Genomic DNA, 19,567 nt, shown 5'->3' on the forward strand with positions numbered 1-19,567 from the left:
CCCCCCCCCACCCCCACCCCCCCTCTGCTCTCAGCAAAGAATGCAACATCAAAGAAGAGATGGTTTGAAAGGACAATCTTGTACTCTTTCTATTGTAGGTAGGTGTTTTCTTAATTCTCCGTGTTGACCCAGCCGGGAGGGGGGGGGGGGTTGAAGAACGAAGCGCTCCTCGGCGAAGCCTGAACACGGGTTTTCGTTACTATTATGAGTGGCCTGGCGCAGCACGGAATTAGCGTCTCACCTCGTCCCCCACTCAGCTACCTGTTTATTAGCTCTTTCCTCCGGACCCCCATGACCCACCTCCAAGACACCTCGTAAAAACATACCCAGACATCAGAGGAACATGGATCTGACAAGTTTTCCGCTGTCGCTTCGCCGTGCTCTCTTTAATAAAATCAAGATAAAAAATAAGTGAAAAATAATTATGCCTACCCAAACCATCAGACCATCCAATGCATTCCAGCGGGTGATTTGCAAAGTAGCGCCCCGCACTATCGGAATCTCCGAAATATAGGTTATTGTGCGCGTTAATTGCGTTACGACGGGTCGTGTTTTCTTTAGGCAAACGGGCACCAAAGCCTCGGCTGTGTCCTGCGATCGATAATTTATCCAATTTTTGCCGGAGCGTGCATGACTGAGCGTTCATCTAAACTCTGATGGCACACGGATGTAATCGCAAAAAAAAAAAAAAAAAAAAAAAAAAAAAAAAAAAGAAACAACAAAAAAACACACTCACACACACACACACACTGTCCCGAGCAAAGGAAAATAACACAAGTAATGATTAATATTTCGCATTTCGGACAAGCTGAGCTATTGTGGTTTTTAATCTGATCTTGCAGTTCGACTCGCCGTGGATTTTTCCCTGTCACCAGCAGCATCACTTATCAAATCCACACTTACCAGAAAGAGTCTCTATAGCCTTTATGGCCGAGTTCTGATCGGGGAAGTCCACAAAAGCATAGCCGGATTTCAGTAGGACCTGGTCGGCCACTGGCAGCTTCCTCTCCCCAAAGAGCTGCTTCAAGTCCTCGACAGTGACCGAAGGACTTAAATTCCCAACATATAGTTTGTTCATGATCTGAAAGGAAAAATCTCGAAGGGGTATCAGATCTTAAGAGTGAGAGAGTGGCGATATTCAGAGTAAGTAGAAAAAAAAAAAAATAATAAAGATAAAATAAAAAATAAAATAGAAAAATCTGCTGGGATTTTTTTTTTTTTTCTTTTAAAAATGCAGCAATCACCCCCCAGGAAATTACTACGCTATAGGCGACCCCCCAGCACCAACTCTGGCCCTGGTCAAACTCTTTTAACAAGGACTGGGGAAAAAAAGTGTCGTTACGACGCTACTCTGGAGCCAACAAGCACCGCCTCTAAATAAAATCTCGCTTAAAATCACAAGAAAAAAACAGTTTGGAGGTGCATGAGGGATCACTCCTGCTTTCCCAGCGTAGAAAGTGTATTAGGGTATGGAAGTGGCATGATGATCACTGGGTACATTCAGCAAAGGGATGGGCTTAAAGGAGGCTGAGGGGTTATTTCATCAAATCATAATAAGGGCCGTGCCGTGGGTCCCTCCAGGCTGGGGGAGTGAAAAAGGGCTACTGTGTGGAAAATCAAGTCGCTGTCACTGGACTTGTCGACCCAAACAGTGTCACTGATCCTAACACTTTGCCTTTTACTTATTTATGGGCAATACAGAAATATGAAGAGGTGAACGCAGGGGGCTCCAAGCCTAGCCATGGACGCCTGTTTGAGGTAATATCCTATTATATAAACGTGTGAGATAATATTCATGATCTTGCAGTATTTACGGCGCAATTACAGAACAGTGAGGGGAAAGGGTTTAACCAATACAGAAAGTGAAACCTCAGAACAGCAATTCTTGTAAATTCTGTCCTTGTGCAGAAACTACAGTAACATAACCTATCCTACATTTTGTTGGTGGCCCCTGACACCCCGCCTAGGGCCCATTGTTTAAGGGCACACACCCTGCAGTATATATTACATATGTCCACTTCACTTTGCCCAATATTATTAAACTTGATGACAAGCTCAATGTGTATTACAACCTGTGGATAGTGCAAATAGACCCAACTCTAAAATGTAAAACTGAGCAAACATTTATTTTTAGAGGCTGATAAGGAGAAGAGAGGGGATTCCTGGCCCTGAGCAGGGAGGAGGTGCCCTCCATGCAGTGTCACTCAACCAGTCTGAGCTCATACTATAAGCTACAGACAGGGTATTACATCTGTCTTTCTTTCTTTTCTTTTCTCTTTTTTTTTTTTTTTTTTTGTTAGTGTAGGTGTGTGCATGTGGGTGTGTTTGGGAGGGAAGTGAAGCAAAGTGCGTGAAGTGGATTTCAAAACAAAAGCCTTAATGTAAGGGAAAGGCTGCAGCTGCATGACGAGGGGGGCAGGCTGCAGTGCTCATGCATGGATGTGTAGTCTTGTACCTACACTAGTTACCAAGGGGAGGAGCCTTTGCCTGCAGCACTTGAGTGTTTCTACATGTGACTGGCCTGTGCCTTGGAACATTACTGCCACCCCACTGTAGTGGAGAGAGTGCCAGCAGCAGGAGTGACCATTCCTCTCCTTGTTTACGTCAGTGTGTGAACAGAGGAATGTCAAAGCTGCGTTCTATTTACAAAACAGCTCTTTAGTTACTTTCCTGATGACATGCTAACACAGTTGCAGGATTTTCTGCTGCTGCCAGCTGAGACTCATTCAGACCCGAGGTCAAATGGATTACCCATTCATTTCAAAACTCATTTACTGCACTAAATCATTACTATACTCATTTTCCACTGTACATCTTATGATACTATACATCAAATATGTGCTTAAATTTCGCCTGTGCTTTAGCATTTAAATAGCAATTACATTAAATATTTCACATGCTTTCCTGTTACATGTTGTCCCCATTTAGGTCAGTATGCTGTCAAATCATGCAGCCACCCAAAAATGATTTCCACTCAGAGAGGAAAATGCACTGGGACTGGGAGGGATGTGACATTTGCGGAACGCAGAGAGAACTGCTGACCAGAACAAACAACACACACATACGAACATGTGGACTTGTGGTGGAAGAGGGAAATAAATAGGCTTATGGAGTTTCCAAGGTGGGGACAGCTGTTAAAAACTGTTAAGGGGGCGGGGAGGGGGGGATCAGGTAAAAGAACCATTCAAACAACCGCATTAAGACAAATCAGGATTAAAAGGACATTAAAATGAATTAAAATGAATTGGTACAGTGTTGTATCCCCTGTGGCATTAGGTTTACACATTCCTGTTAATATCTAGAGTCTCAAAGGTTCATTTTTACGCTATATTGTGCAATAAAATGAGGTGTAAATTAACCATTTACTCAGGTATTTTTGGGGAACTGGTGGTTAAATGATAGTTTCCATTTGTGTTAAATTTCTTCTGAGGGAAATCTTTCATTTTATTGACTTCAGAACTTTTTTTTCCCCCAAGCAAAACAAGCTGAAAAACCTATTAAATGCGATCAATACAGAGAAGTTGTAAACTACTGTGATAATATCATTGCTACAAAAAACAAACACTTACAAACGCTAATACTACAATACATTTACTTAAATGGTTAAACAAAACAAAAGAAAACATGATTTTTCCAAGCACAAATGAAATCCTTTCACCTCCTTTGTAATGGGGGGAAGGGAGGAATCTCAGAACGGATATTGCAAAGCATGGACAAATAAAACAAAAATTATCTGCATGGCTCGATCCCATTAGAGATAAGTGAAAATGATTTTTTTTAATTATTTGGGGGAACCGACCCTTAAAGTAAAGAAGCAATCTCTTTGCAATGCTTTTCTTTAACTTGAGGTCCTGAGTTATTTCCCCCACTACAAGCTAAAACAGAAAACTACTACAAACTAAGTCATAGACTTTGTCATATACTGTACTGTATTGTATGTCATGGATGCTGGAACAAGTTTGGACTCCTCTGTGCCCAGTAGGGGTAGATGTTGGACTTCGGTTCCTCACAGCCAGATGCTGCTCGATAGGTCTTGCTACACCACATGGTGAAAGAACAGTGAAACACTAAACACTGGACATGGTGAAAGCAACTTGATTTGTTCAGCTGCATTTACTCATGGATACGTAAACCTCATAAGTTTGTTAAAAGACTATTAAGAGTCCCAACAAATCATTATTTAATATATTCAGTGGGATCCAAAAGTCTGAGACCACTTTCGCTGTGTACATTTATGTTTTTATGTTTGTTTTTTTTTTTTTGCTCTGTTCAAATTTGAGCCTGATGAGCAGTGGCATTTCAATCACAGATTTATAGCTTCTAGTCAGGGAATATTAGCCTGACAATCAGACTCTGCTGCCATTTCGTTTCATATCATTATTATTTGAATTGCTAAAAGAAAAAAAAAATCAGAGATGTGGGCTCCGATTCAGAGGTCTGGAACAAGGCTAAGGGAATATGTATCTAATATTTTCCCTAGGGGTTATAAGATAAGCTGACATTTTACTAAAGCACTTAGCCAAATCCATTCCAGTACCGCCTTACCAGTTTTGCTATATCAGTTGGATAAATCACGTTAAAACTCTAGTCTGCCTCAAGTAATGGGCTATTTCTAGTTAATCTTTCATAGAAATACTTTATATCGTTATGCAAGGTGATTCAATTTGTGTTGACATCTTGAGAAAACTCATCTTGTCCATTGTGTCCAACCTCTATGCCAATGGATGGATCAATTTTATAACACCTGTGTCTTGACCTAAGAAGATACAATTATCTGACATTATCAAATAGCCACCTTGGATATATGAATGTATGAAGGATGTATGAAGTATGGGTTTACATGAGCTCAACTGGTAGCTTGGATACATTTTGTCTGTTTTTATAGTCTCTAGGAGGAAAGCACTTGAAGCTTGATATGTGAGCTCATGTTGTGCCCATTATCATTATTCATTTGTTGATTTGACAGTTTAATAGCAGCTCGCCAGAAAACTCAGTTAAATAACACAAAAAAATGTGGCATCCACATGCACTGCAGTTGCCATTGTTGAGAGGCTGAGAGAAGTAAAATTCTGCAGAAATTGGCACATAGCAATGTGGTAAGATGAAGGGCTTAATATATCCTTGTCTTTATTGTAACAGCCGTGCAGAGGGAAACGCTTTAAGACAATGTAGAGGTGCAGTAACGACGGGCACAAGTCAGTGTGGAAAAAGTGCATCCTGCTTTTAATCTGTTCAAAGATGAATATTCACTCAATTTGTATCCAAAAAATCAAAACATTAATTTAACATTTACGGCAGGGGTCGGCTATACATTCAAAATTAAAAACATGTGGGGACAGCTTGAGTCAGTTTACATTTACTGGTCATATACATCAGCAGACAGAGATGTGACAATCACCTTAAAAAGAACATCTGTTCTGAAATCAATCATTCCACTCAAACATTTCTTGTCTGTGCTTGGATAGAAGAGGGGTTTTTGCTTGACAGCAACGTTCAATAGCGACCTGTGAAACAAAACAGTCATCAGACAAATGCCAACACACTGCAACCTGTTGAATCATGATCCATAAAACAGTTGATAATTTATGAGAAAGACTCACGGGGAGAATAAGACCGTGATCTGGACCGAGACCTGTAAGCTCCTCTGTAGTACGGTGATGGAGATCGCCTTCTGAAACAAGACCAAATTAACATTTTTGCCAACTTCAGAAGGTATGTAAGAAAAAAAATAAAATACTGAAAAGGAAACCAAAATATGATGAGTTGAGAATCAATTTTCCAATCATAATCTGAAGGTTGAGATCGTCACCTGTATGATCTGTAGTAATCCCTGTCGTCATAGCGATCATAGCCACCCCTGTCATATCCGCGATCATACCCACGGTCGTAGTCACGTGAATAACGTCGAGGACCACTGGGACCACCTCCGCCGCTACACAGAAAAAGAAAATAATTAAATGTATGCCTTATTTTACTTTTCCATTTACAACTGAAAATGACGTTTCTCATTTATGTTGCACGTTACTGAGGTTAGAAAAGAAGACTTCACTTGCAAGTTTGTCTTTATCTTTCAAGTCTGCTGTTAGTGCTCTTACTGAGCAGGTGAACCATGTATGTGGCATTATAGGCCATGGGATGTACAGCAAGCCTGTACACTGTACTTTCAAGAGTTACCACAATCTATAATTAGATGTTTACATTTATTTGGAAAAAAGAAACACAATTTAATCTTAATCATTTAAAATGTTTATAAAATCATTTATAATTTTTCAGTTCTTATGAAAACAGAACTTGGACATCTGAAGATGACTCTTTACTTTTAACCAGAAGCAACAACAAGCCTGACATTCAACCCAGTAATAATTTTGTACAAATAGACATTCAACAACTAACGATACATCTGGAAGTTGTAAGGGCTCTGGCTTGTGTTTATTTGTGTTTATAACAGCAAACATACAGTTCCTGAGGAAATGATTACCCACAAGAGATGACACACTTCTACAATTACACAACTACCGGTATCCTTTTTAAGATAAAGTCCAATTAATACCTCTGATTTCACTGAAGTACCAAACATCATGCAGTTTTTTACTTCAGCGTTATTTATGCTGGTAACTTTAGTGCATTTGAGTGCTACTAAACTGAGGTTGATGGCTCTCGCTGGGACAACTGGATGATTTTGATGTTCCTGTGCATAACTTTGTCACAACTTCTGTATTTGTTTAAAAAATTGCTTTACAAATAAATTATAACAGAAAAATATATATCTTCCTCTGACAGGAAACAGCATTTTCTCTCCACTCATGGCCACTTGCAAAATTTACTTAAAAAATTATAAGCAGCAATCTCTCTCTTTGAGGCAATAGATCTAAAATAGATCTAAAACAAAAAAAAACAACAGTACACCACATCAGAGCATATCTGTTAAATTGAGGAACTAAAATGAAACACCACGTGAAATGTGGTAACATGAATGAAACAGTCAGTATGGTCCAGATGTCTTACTATGTGGGTCGGCCCATGTAGATTCCAGGGGTTGGGGTGTGAGGTCTTTTCGTGATGGAGAAGTCTACCCTGATCCTACGACCATCCAGCTCCATGCCATTGGCTCGTTCCTTTGCCTGGCAGCGAACAAACATAAACTACCACTTAAGACCCATAAAATATTTCAGGAACCGGTTTGGCAGAGGCCTTTGTCAACTCATATTCTTATACCTCTTTAGCGTCGTCTGTGTTCTCGAAGTAAACGAAGGCAAAGCCCCTGGAGCGCCTCGACTGCTGGTCGTACACAATGGAGACATCAGCCAGGGGGCCGTATTTAGAGAAGACCTCCCTCAGATCTCTCTCTGTGGTATACAAGCTCAGGCCAAACACTCCCAGGCAGCAGTTTGGGTCTGGATTCGCCTACAATTTCAAAGGCATTAAAGACTTGGATACAATCATTCTTTGATACAATCATCATTTGAAAGTTCGTCAATACTCAAAACAATCAAGTCACAGTTTTTACATATTAGGCAGATGTAAAATGCTGAGGAAGTACATAGCAGTGTTTGGGAACTTAAATGCACATTTTCAGATATCATGCAAGTGAAACACAGGTGATGCTGATACATATATATATATATATATATATTTTTTTTTTAAAAACAAAAGCCATTGAACATTTACACGGTTGCCGATGTGCCTGCGGCGATTGGACATGGGTGAACGGCTATGGCTCCTGCGTCGGCGCTCTCCACTATAGGACCTGCTACGGGATCTGCGATGATAGGACCTTGAACGGGAACGAGATCGGCTGTAGTGTCTGCGTGATCCACGGTGAGAATGGGACCTGTACAGACAGAAACAACACTTCTACAGTCACACTGATTCTATGACTATTCACTTCCCATTCTTCTACGGTTGCTTCAAAAGACAGACTAGTATCTTCGTATTTGACAAGTGGCAGGGAAGAGTTTTATGCATATTCATAGTACATATTCACTCACCCAGATTTGGACCTGGAACGGGACCGAGATTTGGAGCGGGAGTGACGGGAGCCTTCTTTCGAACGGGCTGGTGAGCGAGCCGGGGAGCGGCTTGCTGACTTCCCTGAGCCCCGTGGACTCAAGCTCCTGGATGCAGAGCGAGACTCCTGAATGGACCACACACACCAACACACATCTTGTCAGCACCAACGAGAGGACAAACTGAGAAATATGGCTCAATATTTCTATGTACTTAGGAAATAAAACTATCCTGTGAAGAGTACAGAAAAGAACTGAATTTAGAATGTAAATTAGGAATGCAGGTTAATGCTATTTTGTGTAGCCATGGATAGGGTGACATCAATATGATTACATTAATCAGTATACTTAAATTGTCAACATTATGAAAAACAGAAATTTGTGGTGTAAGCATTATGATTTTAACTAATGTGTGTTGAATTCAATAAAAAGAACATGCACGCATTTGACAAACAGACCAGAAAATTACTTAGCGCAGTGACCTTATCCAGATTACTTCCTGAACTTCATTTCTGTAACTTCATTACTTCACATTATTCTTCTTTCTTCAATTGTCTTACTTCTTCTTACTTCCCCCATCTCACACACTGACCATACTTCTTCCCTCCTCATGTTTTAGCATGCATTCAACAATTCAGCTTCACACATCTGAGCTTCATATTATTGAAAATAAAGTGGACAAGAGACTTCTTCCGCATTTTCTTGGTCCAACCTTAACCTTTATGGAAAAGAAAAGGATGAAGAATATATGACTACAATTAAAACCGCACCGTCATTCAACTTTAAATGTGTTATTACGATTTTATGACATGCATGTGAATATTTCAGGCCATAAAATACAAATGTTCAGTGTTAGTTTTATAAATATTTCCCTTCCAGTGGTTCTACATTCACTGTTCAAGCCTCTCAGCCACTTTTAGTTTGAAGCTTTCAAAGCATTGTAGATGCAAACATCAGGAAAGGGAGGGGTGATTGTTGTAAACTGCTGCCAAAACTGAAAGGTAAGCATGTGAACACATGTTCATCTCATTTTTCCATTCTGGTTGTGTCTTGACACTTTGGTAGGCCTGCTGCACATCAGGATAAGAGAACAGACAATATTGTCCTATACACATACATATTTACAAGATTGTACAGAATAATATGAACTATGATTACCTTTCGTTTTTCATCAATCTCTTCTGCAAATACATTGTGTTCCTTCTTAAAATGTACATTCCTAAATAAAACCTGTTGACACAATTTCTTCCAAGTGGCCTTAAAGACATCACAGTGTATTTCAAACCACTGAATGTGAATGTCTGCTCAACAGTGCCTTCATCTTTTTCAAATAAATCTGGGCTTAAGTTAGTCCAAACGACCTCAAGATGTTGCTGCCACTCATTTGTATTGACTTGCGTTATTAGTACTGATAAAACAGCCATGAAGCCTTGGGAACAAAGCTTCAGCACATAAGCTATACCAAGACCTTTAGTAAAATTTTCTTAAAAAGGTGCATTAGTGGCAAGAGAACTTACAAGTAACTGCCATGGGAAACAAATTTGATCTCACTTCCCCACTTTGTATGCAAATAAACATGTATGTAATCAATTCGCTGCACACAGCTCCACAATGAAATAAAGTCTTAGCCATTGGAAATAGTAAAATCTTTTTGGTTCATTATGAAACTGTGAGACTAATTAAGACTGTAGCAGAGGATGTCAGTTGAGTAGGCAGTTCTTCAATGTGGCCCAGGACACATTTGTGTACACATTGCTAAAAGAATGTGGCCATATGCAGCCCAGACCACTTCTGAATGTGGGCTGAGTGATCGGATCTCAAATGCATTTTGGGTGCATTCACACCTGTACTTAGAGTTATCAATTTGACAGATGTTAATACCAGGTCTGAAAAGAGCCTAGATGATCACACTGTGGAGGCTGGTGTGCGAAAAAATTAGTTTGTTATTTCAGCTTCTATTGGTAAATTTTTGTCATAACAAACCTACAGAAGCTATTTCACAGCAACAAGCAATGTGCTCCTTACACTGTGGGTTAAGAACCAGCTGGTTCAAAAAAAGTTTTGCTGCAGTGTCATCCTCAAATACATACAAAAAAAAAAAAAAATTAAGATCAGTTATGTTGTTATAAACGAATCCCCCCTCAGACTAAACCAAATCTGTGCTCTCCTCCTACATATATTACTTATTTGAGCCTGTGACCCCAGGTACAGTGCATCCGGAAAGTATTCACAACACTTCACTTTTTCCACATTTTGTTATGTTACAGCCTTATTCCAAAATGGATTAAATTCCTTTTTTTTTTTACCTCAAAATTCTACACACAATACCCCATAATGACAAAGTGAAAAACATTTGCTTGAAACTTTTGCAAATTTATTAAAAATAAAAAACAAAAAATATAAAAACATGTACATAAGCATTCACAGCCTTTGCTCAATACTCTGTTAAAGCACCTTTGGCAGCAATTACAGCCTCAAGTCTTTTTGAGTAAGATGCTACAAGCTTGGCACACCTATTTTTGTCCAGTTTCTCCCATCCTTCTTTGCAGAACCTCTCAAGCTCCATCAGGTTGGATGGGGAGCGTCGGTGCACAGCCATTTTCAGATCTCTCCAGAGATGTTCAATCGGGTTCAAGTCTTGGCTCTGGCTGGGCCACTCAAGGACATTCACAGAGTTGTCCCGAAGCCACTCATTTGTTATCTTGGCTGTGTGCTTAGGGTCATTGTCCTGTTGGAAGATGAACCTTTGCCCCAGTCCGAGGTCCAGAGCGCTCTGGAGCAGGTTATCATCAAGGATGTCTCTGTACATTGCTGCATTCATCTTTCCCTCGACCATGACTAGTCTCCCAGTTCCTGCTGCCGAAAAACATCCCCACAGCATGATGCTGCCACCACCATGCTTCACTGCGGGGATGGTATTGGCCAAGTGATGAGTGGTGCCTGGTTTCCTCCAGACATGACGCAGGCGGGCAATCATGTGCCTTTTACTGAGGAGTGGCTTCCGTCTGGCCCCTCTACCATACAGGCCTGATTGGTGGAGTGCTGCAGAAATGGTTGTCCCTCTGGAAGGTTCTCCTCTCTCCACAGAGCAACGCTGGAGCACTGATGGAATGCTGGTCACCTCCCTGACTGAGGCTCTTCCGCCCCGATTGCTCAGATTGGCCGGGCGGCCAGCTCTAGGAAGAGTCCTGGTGGTTCCAAACTTCTTCCATTTACGGATGATGGAGGCCACTGTGCTCATTGGGACCATCAATGCTGCAGAAATTTTTCTGTACCCTTCCCCAGATCTGTGCCTCCATACAATCCTGTCTCTGAGGTCTACAGACAATTCCTTGGACTTCATGACTTGGTTTGTGCTCTGACATGTACTGTCAACTATGGGACCTTATATAGACAGGTGTGTGCCTTTCCAAATTATGTCCAACCAACTGAATTTACCACAGGTGGACTTCAATCAAGTTGTAGAAACATCTGAAGGATGATCAGTGGAAACAGGATGCACCTGAGCTCAATGTCTGACTGTCATGGCAAAGGCTGTGAACCACAGAAAATTGTCCTCATTTTTACAAGATGTACAGACACACTGGTCAGTCCTGAGAGGGCAAGAATCAAACTTTGACTCTGACAGCTACAGTATGATTTGCGAGTTAATGCAAATGAATATGTAATCTTGAGGCCGTTTGTTTTAGTTTCACATTGCTATTATGTTTTACACCATTATTGTTGCTGATTGACACAAGTTGCTGCGCCAACGATAACAGCTAAATCATAATGACTGTTGGCAAACATACATTCACAACACTCAATTGAGATCTGATGTACTGACTCCAAATACAGTTTACTATAGTTTTACAATTATTAGCTTCATTAAAATTTGACAAATTAATTAGCAAATAAATGTCGACAAGGAAACAATCTCCCCTTCGGCTTTTGCACACAGATTGTTAATTTAATTCGCTAACCTACATTCAGCATGATCAACAAGTCTGACTGCTTTTAAAACATTATGCAACAATGTAGCTGAAATCAAGCTTTCAAATCATTCATTATAACAATACACACCCAAACATTCATTCTGACTATCTACGGGTTTGTTTTTTAATGACTGGTTACTGGTTAGCGGGACTAAAGTTGGCACTAAGGTCGCAGCCTCAGCGCCGCTTTTCTTGTGCATTCATACAGGCCGTGAAGTCTAGCTAACACTCAAGGGCTACCGTTAGCCGGCTAGCTAACGAGCATTAGCACACTTTAATGTTTACTGTACATTTGCTCGGGGCATGCATAAGTAATAAAATATTAGCTGATTAAAACTATAACGATACGTTTATGTTTCATAAATATAATGATACAATTTATAAATCACTGATCTAATTTGGACTGTGGGCTTGGGCTAGCTAGCTAACGTCAGCTAACCAACATTAGCCAACACAACATGAAAACTTAACATATCAGTTCCATACAACCGACAGTTAGCGCCAGAAAAATGTTAGACAAGGCCTTAACAAAGCTCATACTTACCCGACCTTTGTCGTTATCGCTCATTTTTTAGTTACTCTGAATATGTGAACTATGAACTACAATCCACAGTGTGTCTGTAAAGTGTGTGTGTGCATGAGCAGCAGCAGCAGCAGCAACAACTGTAAACGCTGGCTCCTCCCATGTGCTGCAGGCTGATGACCATAATTAGCAGTTACATTTTTCCATTATGTAGTCTTACAGTTTCCCAAACAAAGCTCGTTAAGAAAACCACACATTTTCGATCAAACAAAATAAGAACTGTTATAGTCATAACTTGCCATTCAAGTGACTGTCAGTGAGTAATAGAGGATGCAACATAACACAGGTCTAATATAAATTAGACTTTTACAAAATTTGCTGAAATATTTAGTCAAGGAGTTATAAAAAATTTATGTTGATATTTCCAATACAACGAATGCTGGAGACTATGTGGTTTTGCAACGTACTGGCTATTAATCAAGTAAAAATAATTGTTTCACCATGTGACATTTATAATCAAGCAACAGTTTAATAATACCTACAGCTTATTTTTCTCATGCATGTTAAGTATGGTGCCCCCCCCCCCCCCCCCCCCCCCCCAGCACATTGTCCTCTTAATGAAAACATTAACTACATAATTTTACAATTCAAAGCTTATTAAGCCACCAAAAAACAATTATTGACTCAATGCACAAGTGGTCTTTATGAATACAACTGCATATTTGATTTGTCTCTGTAACACCAATTTTGTCAAACCCACTCATCAAGATAAGAAGAAACCACGTCATTTAGCTGATTTTCTACACATTTTTTCAAAAATGAATTAATGATATGATGATAACAAATAATTATATCTTAAAAGATGCATGCCTTCTATGGGTCACTGTCTCATAATTTCACAGCCAGATAAAGATTTTTCACACGTTGTCAACTAGAGAAACGCGTCCCATTAACACCATACCACAGAGCTGTCTGGTCCTGCTGTTTATTCCTCACCTCTGCCTTTCATTCCTCAGTAGTATTTAGGCAGTGAAGTGCAGAAAATGACTGCTATCCAGAGTTGCTTACTCATGAGCTACAGTAAGTGTCACTGACTGGATTGTATGGTGGAAGTGGTACAGGGAAGCACTAAAAAGAGTGGCGCAAAAAACTTTGTTTTGTTTTGTTTTTACATGATTAACTGGTTTAAAACCTAATTTAATCCAGTGGACAAAATGTAGGTGGAAAATAACTTTTTGCTTAAATAAAACCCTGATCATTATACATGGGAAAATGCACATGAAAGCAGCTGCCATTTTCAGATAGGACTAAACAGGAACTTCAGACTGAAATTCTGTAAACCTGTATTTGTTCCACATGGACCACAATGCAAAACCTCCCTTTTGTAACCTATCACTGCAAGATGTGTTCAAATAGCATGTAAAACAGACAATAACTCTTACTGTTGCATTTTCTTTATTTAAAGTGAGCAGAAGCAAAGAAGGAATTAGAAAATAGAACAATCAGAGATTGGATGCAGCGATTTAATTGGCAGCAGCAGGCATGAATTAACTGGTCATTTTCAGTCTGGCATTATCACAGTGCTGATTTTCATTCTTTTAGAGAACTGCAGCTTTCACTGGTCACTTTATTTCATTGTATGACAGTTTTATGGCAGATTAGTAAATTGACCTCAGACTAGAATTTATGATCATAATTCAAAATATTAATATGGGTAAATTAAAGTGCTAAAAATCTATTTTTTCCACATCATCTGTCAAAGACTAGCACTTAAAATGAACCATCTGACATGACCTGAGAGCAGATTTAACAGGATATGACAGAATAAGAGAATGTCACACTGGATCCAGTTACTCATTGGCACCTATGAAGGGGGTGTAAAGAAAAAGAAAATCAATCATTTTTAATGGAAGAAACATTTTTTTTAGCAAATATGTGTAAGTTCACCTACCACAGTTATAAAGGACATTTATTTTATGGAGATCCAGAGCACTAGGTCCATCTCGCTGGCCAATGGGAATGTAGGGATCTGGTTTGGGGATTATTGTTGGTCCACCATCTTCAGAGAAGGCATATCTGTATCAAAGATAAATAAAGTATATGGTAGTAATGCCCCAGCAAAACATGAAAGACCTCTAATTATCTTGCTTTGCCTGAAAGAGCAGCTAACCTTCCATAATGCATGACAGAGTTGTAGTCATATGGGCTGTTGAGATTGTTTGTCGTCTGTTTCCTGAAGTTATGAATATGGTCTGTGAAAACACAAAAAATAAAGGACATTATACTCATCTGGTGAAAAACAGGGTAGTAAAAAAAGTACAGGCTTTCTGAAGGCAGTAACATAATGTTGGGAGGTGATATAACTCATCCTAACCTGGCATGATGTTTTTCCATACAATTGTAACATAGTGGTCTCGGTCTGAGCGTGACTGCTCGTGTACAAAGCCCAGAGCATGCATTAACTCATGGGCTGCCACTCCCGACCACATGCATCCAGGAGTCTGCAGTGACAAGGTTTGGCTTCCCCCAGTCTGACCCAGAAATGACCAGCAGCTAGGGGTACGGAGGTAAAATCACATGTCAGTGCAAAGTGAAATCACCAGCCAAGAATTATATGTAAATATCAAGACAGCTTTCACATGTAAAAGCCATTCGTCGCAGTCATACTCACCCATATCTTGGTTGAACATCAAGGAAACTGATCTCATGAGTGCGTGGAACAAATTTAATGCATGTTCCAGCGGAAATTTCTTGCATCCCAGTTTCTATGGTGATTCTGTCCATGTCGTCTACCATAAAAAAAAAAAAAATTTAAAAAAAATTTAAAAACAAGAAAAATTTGCAGAAGGATTCAAATCGCATATGACTTTGTGTCACCTCTTTAAATATGCAGATTCATACCATATAGTGGGGAAAGGATGTATGGAACATAAACAAATCCATCAACGGATTTAGGCCACAGACAGGCATTGCCAGGACAGGTTATCGCACTCCGTACGTATGAGCTGGCAATGTCTCCCTCTCTCAATGTCAGCCCTCGAGGGGCTCGCAATCCTTATTAAAAAGAAACAAACAAAAAACATAGTGTTGAGTCCATGATATACTGAAAAACTTAAATCAGCACAATTGTATATAATTTACAGTTTACTTACTGCTATTGACCTCCAGGATTTGATCCATTACATTCATTTGATCACGGTCTGTAATTTCATCTAAATGCAAAAACAAGGAAAGTTTTAATGGTCTTTCTCTATTTTCCGTCATCAAATGCTGCATATTATTTACATGCATGATGTAAAAGTAGCTTTTTTCAAAGCTCCCACCTGAGTATTTCCTTTTTAACCTGACTTTCCCCTCATGCACTCCTGTAGAATTCTGTAATACAAAGGTACATGTAAACATAATTTGGCTGAAAAGCACGACAAGACTAAAAGGGGGTCTGATCCAAAACATTTTCTCTTGGTACTGACCTTAACAGGTAGCGTGTACGCCTGGGTTAACAAGCCAAGGAAGATACCCAGGAGGATCATGGTAGAATGCATTGTTGTGTTTCAGGTTTGTATACGAGTTTCAGTCTGCAGTCTTCCAATGCAAGAACTAAATGAACTCCTCACCTCCACTGAATCTATATACCCACTTCCCCTCCTGTGCTCTGTACTGATTGGGCACATGATCTGTGATGAATCATGATTAAGACCCCTCATCATCCATGTCTATGTAATTTACTCAAGTCCGCTGCTGAGCTGTAACAGGTGGTCCCGTTGCTGACCTTCACTTGTGCCCTGTACTTATTGCATGTTAAGATTCAGCACTTTCAGAAATGAAACACTTAAAGGTGTTTTGCTGCTACAACTCAGCAGTTGGTATCAGGAGAATAACTGTCCACCCAGTCCAACAGACCAGCAATTTGTGTCTGACTGAACTGGCAACCAGTGATTTTGTGATAAAGTTGGTTGATAACTGTTTTGACAGCAATCATTTTGTCATATAGGTAAATATATAAAAACAAAACCTTCTCCTTCTTCAAATATTATTTCTATTTTTATCAAGGGGACAATTTGAAGGGCAATAACTCAGGGAAGAATTGAATGTGGTAGCAATTAATGCCTCCGTGGTTACTGCAAGAACATAAATCCATAACATTTCTGTATCTGAGTTAAGGGCATATTGTTTCATTTATTGATCCTTAAAAATCCTATCATATCCCAAACGGATTCCTCATTAAATCAAATGAGGGGCTTCTTTAGTCATCATCTGGTCTTCATCTATTTCTCCTTTATTTCTCTTTTTTTATATGATCACAGGACCCATGTTTTCATTCTTCAAATACTTTATTTTACTGTAGTGTTAAGTGTGCTTGTCAATAGGAATGCATTTTTTTCACATTCAAGTCATCTCTGATGTATGAAATGACTTATGCTGTATATATAGGGTAGATAGTGACACTTGGATGACTACTTCAGACAAACCCATGGCAAATCCTATCACACACCACTTTACTATAACTCTCTCAGCCTTCTAAATGTAAGCAGTGCATCTTGTTTAAAGTCACACAATTGCATGCACACAGAGGAAATGCTGATAGAAAGCTTGAATCAATCTTTATTGAAATTGTTTTAATGATTTAATATCAATTTATTATATTAGCTTCCAGTACACGGTTGTTTGAGCTCAATTCAGTTTGGTTAGTTATCATCGTTGTCACCTGTAGAGAGAGACAGAAAATAATGAAACATTTGACAATAAGGGACATCACTAGTATTATTTGCCCATTTTGCATTACATTTACTTGTTCTAAAACAATTTAGGAAGTTAGTTTAGGACGTTTGGTACCAACCGCAATTATAGAGTTTGTTGATTTTCAGCTTGTCAATGTGGCTGAGCGTGGCTGTCTGGCCCAGCTTTATGTTCTTGCTGTTCTTAGGAATGATGGTTGGCTCCCCATCCTGAGAGTAGGCATACCTAAACATATATATAGTACATTACAATATAGAAATTATACCGCAAGCTTACACATTGATCTAAATGAAAGTAAGTAAGTAAATTACTTACATCCCAAAGTGCATGATTGAGCCATAGTCATACGGCAGGTCCAGACTGTCAGTCTTGAATTTCTCAAAATTCCTCAAACGATCTGTTGTAAATTGAAAAATAGTTTTTATACCTAATAATTGTGAAAAATAATAATAATAATGATTAATAATTGTATTTTTTTGTTAATGTTCTGCCATACAATGTAAAGCATTTTACACCTTTATTTTGAAAATTGGTATATATGGTAAATATTCCTTAATTTACCATTTGTGGCGATCTCATTGCCCAATGCCTCCCCCCTTCCCGCCCCTTTGAAATTACCCCTCCAAATGTTTGGCCACATGATGGTGACATAGTTGTCCCGGTCAAAGCGAGACTGCTCATGCACAAAGCCCAGAGCGTGCATGAATTCATGGGAAATCACTCCAACTTGGAGGCAGTCGGGGCTCTGGAGAGATAAGGACTGTCTTCCACCACGCGCACCAAGGTAGGACCAACACCTGATTTAACACACATACACCCAGACACAGAGCATATGATCAGAAAAATTCACTTCTTTGAGTAACTCTACTTCTATTTATAATAACTGCTGCTGCTCAACTCTAAATTTCATATCTCCTCCACACACAAAAACATTTAGCTAAACAAGAAACATTTTTAAAAGCCACATTATGGAATCAAACTTTCCAGGCAAAGGTTCTCACCCAGACTTTTGCTGGATGTCGATGAAGTCTCGCTGGTGAGTCCGAGGAACAAACCGCACACAGGTACCTTTCTCTATGTTCTCCATCCCTTTCTTTATCAGCTTTGACTCTATTTCAGCTGTTCATTGGTTTAGACATAATGGAGAGAGCAGAAACAATTTATAAATCACTGAAAACCATGTTGGTGAATCTAAGAAATTATTAGACTTTAATGTATTGCAGTTATTTGAATAAAAACTCTAAAATAACATACAGTATTCAGGTGAAAGCCTGTATGCAATGTAGACATGTCCATCCACTGACTTAGACCAGAGGCAGCTCCGTGCAAAGCAGACTTTGGAGCGCCTTCCAGCAGAAACAGCAATGTCTCCCTCTCTGAGACTGGTAGTGCCGTCGATGATTCGGGAAGCTGAGGCGGATATCAGGTGAAATTAAATCAGTCTAGACTGAACAACAGGAGTTCATTTGTTACAGCATGACTTGTAATCTGCAAAAGAATTCAAGTAAATTGTTTGTAACTTACCTTGGATCTCATTAGTTCTAATGATTTCATCCATTGCTGTCCTATCACCATGCTCTTCACGCTCTTAAAAAGAGGAGTTATTAGTCAGTGTGCGCTTTTACTGCAGTCACATTTAGATTAACATTTGATCAAATCCAAATTGCATTTACCTTTATAGCCAATGGGTCCCCATTTTGGGCTGAACAAAAATTTCTGCAAGAAAAAAGACAAAGTTATTTGTGATTCTGTTGCAAGCTCTTGTTGAAATTGTTAAAAAAAAAAAATCACAATTTTCTTATTTACCTGAGAGTGGACAGCTGGGAGACAGGTGGAAACCATGCACAAGAGGATAATCCGGTCCATCTTTGCTGGTCGGAATTGTCTTCAGTGTTGCCATTTTACCAGCAGTAACACCTACCTTTATAGGTATAGGTACTGAGATAATACCCATGATTATCTCATGTAAATTACAGGGTTATTGTTATTTGTTTGTGAGTGAGTTTAATGCCGAAATTAGTTAGATTCTTTCATAAACAACAACTCTGACAGTAAGATAATGTGAGGTCTCACTGTGTGTAATAACAGCTCCACTTCAATGCTTAGCTTTAAATTAAATGGTTTAATGTTTGGCACAGATTTCAGGCAATTTTAGGCTTTGCATGTATTATACATGTAGGCTATCAGGAGTACTGTTTTGTTTCTGTTGGAGCTAAGCTTAGCAGCAGTTGACACGCAGAGTTTAGCTGCTTAAATAAGTTGCTGCGTCGCAAAAGTCATCTGGGAACAACAATAAGATATTGTCAATATGTTCTGAAAAGAGGAAA

At 39.3% G+C, this 19,567-nt stretch overlaps 4 protein-coding genes and 1 long non-coding RNA gene across 12 annotated transcripts in view; 1 reads left to right on the forward strand and 4 right to left on the reverse strand.

Moving 5' to 3' along the window:
• igf2bp2a (insulin-like growth factor 2 mRNA binding protein 2a) overlaps positions 1 to 1,471 on the reverse strand; it is a 52,138-nt gene extending 50,667 nt beyond the window's left edge. Inside the window, exon 1 of one of the 5 annotated variants that reach the window (XR_011686491.1) lies at positions 433 to 866. Coding sequence is in view for 4 of the 5 variants with exons in the window: in XM_071467345.1 (XP_071323446.1) it covers positions 433 to 646 (214 nt within the window). In the remaining variant the exon portion in view is untranslated. Of the gene's footprint in view, positions 1 to 432; positions 867 to 903 lie in introns of those variants that run through there. The other 4 variants (XM_071467428.1, XM_071467514.1, XM_071467345.1 and 1 more) reach the window with 4 other exon arrangements.
• LOC139612641 (uncharacterized) lies at positions 11 to 9,367 on the forward strand. 3 transcript variants are annotated; one of them, XR_011686622.1, is made up of 4 exons: positions 18 to 98; positions 1,702 to 1,758; positions 7,654 to 7,818; positions 7,993 to 9,367. It is a non-coding gene; the product is annotated as an uncharacterized lncRNA (long non-coding RNA). The 3 variants fall into 3 exon arrangements; XR_011686618.1 differs by lacking the exon at positions 1,702 to 1,758 and having other exon boundaries at positions 11 to 98; XR_011686625.1 differs by lacking the exons at positions 7,654 to 7,818; positions 7,993 to 9,367 and adding an exon at positions 2,929 to 7,636.
• On the reverse strand, positions 5,197 to 12,690 carry tra2b (transformer 2 beta homolog). 2 transcript variants are annotated; one of them, XM_071467973.1, is made up of 8 exons: positions 12,525 to 12,690; positions 7,989 to 8,134; positions 7,669 to 7,831; positions 7,216 to 7,404; positions 7,006 to 7,121; positions 5,810 to 5,932; positions 5,601 to 5,668; positions 5,197 to 5,504 (listed from the first exon to the last, which is right to left on the reverse strand). In XM_071467973.1, the coding sequence occupies exons 1-8, from the start codon at positions 12,546 to 12,548 to the stop codon at positions 5,494 to 5,496; spliced, it is 840 nt and encodes a 279-aa protein (XP_071324074.1). In that variant the 5' UTR covers positions 12,549 to 12,690; the 3' UTR covers positions 5,197 to 5,493. The 2 variants fall into 2 exon arrangements, with proteins under 2 accessions (XP_071324074.1, XP_071323991.1); XM_071467890.1 differs by having other exon boundaries at positions 5,601 to 5,671.
• Positions 12,691 to 13,334: 644 nt separating this feature from the next.
• On the reverse strand, positions 13,335 to 16,106 carry hce2l1 (high choriolytic enzyme 2-like 1). Its single transcript, XM_071468088.1, has 9 exons — positions 15,974 to 16,106; positions 15,827 to 15,878; positions 15,656 to 15,715; positions 15,405 to 15,557; positions 15,175 to 15,292; positions 14,878 to 15,056; positions 14,674 to 14,755; positions 14,455 to 14,579; positions 13,335 to 14,367 (listed from the first exon to the last, which is right to left on the reverse strand). The coding sequence occupies exons 1-9, from the start codon at positions 16,043 to 16,045 to the stop codon at positions 14,354 to 14,356; spliced, it is 855 nt and encodes a 284-aa protein (XP_071324189.1). The 5' UTR covers positions 16,046 to 16,106; the 3' UTR covers positions 13,335 to 14,353.
• An 825-nt stretch (positions 16,107 to 16,931) lies between these two features.
• On the reverse strand, positions 16,932 to 19,540 carry hce2l2 (high choriolytic enzyme 2-like 2). Its single transcript, XM_071467767.1, has 9 exons — positions 19,047 to 19,540; positions 18,914 to 18,956; positions 18,765 to 18,827; positions 18,495 to 18,650; positions 18,242 to 18,359; positions 17,859 to 18,037; positions 17,556 to 17,637; positions 17,341 to 17,465; positions 16,932 to 17,208 (listed from the first exon to the last, which is right to left on the reverse strand). Exons 1-9 carry the CDS (start codon positions 19,104 to 19,106, stop codon positions 17,189 to 17,191), a joined length of 846 nt encoding a protein of 281 aa, XP_071323868.1. The 5' UTR covers positions 19,107 to 19,540; the 3' UTR covers positions 16,932 to 17,188.
• Positions 19,541 to 19,567: the final 27 nt, after the last annotated feature.

The sequence above is a fragment of the Trachinotus anak genome, unplaced genomic scaffold (genome assembly GCF_046630095.1).
Source record: "Trachinotus anak isolate AG129_WGS33_773 ecotype Australia unplaced genomic scaffold, CSIRO_AGI_Tana_v1 ptg000001l, whole genome shotgun sequence".
Classification (NCBI taxonomy): domain Eukaryota; kingdom Metazoa; phylum Chordata; class Actinopteri; order Carangiformes; family Carangidae; genus Trachinotus; species Trachinotus anak.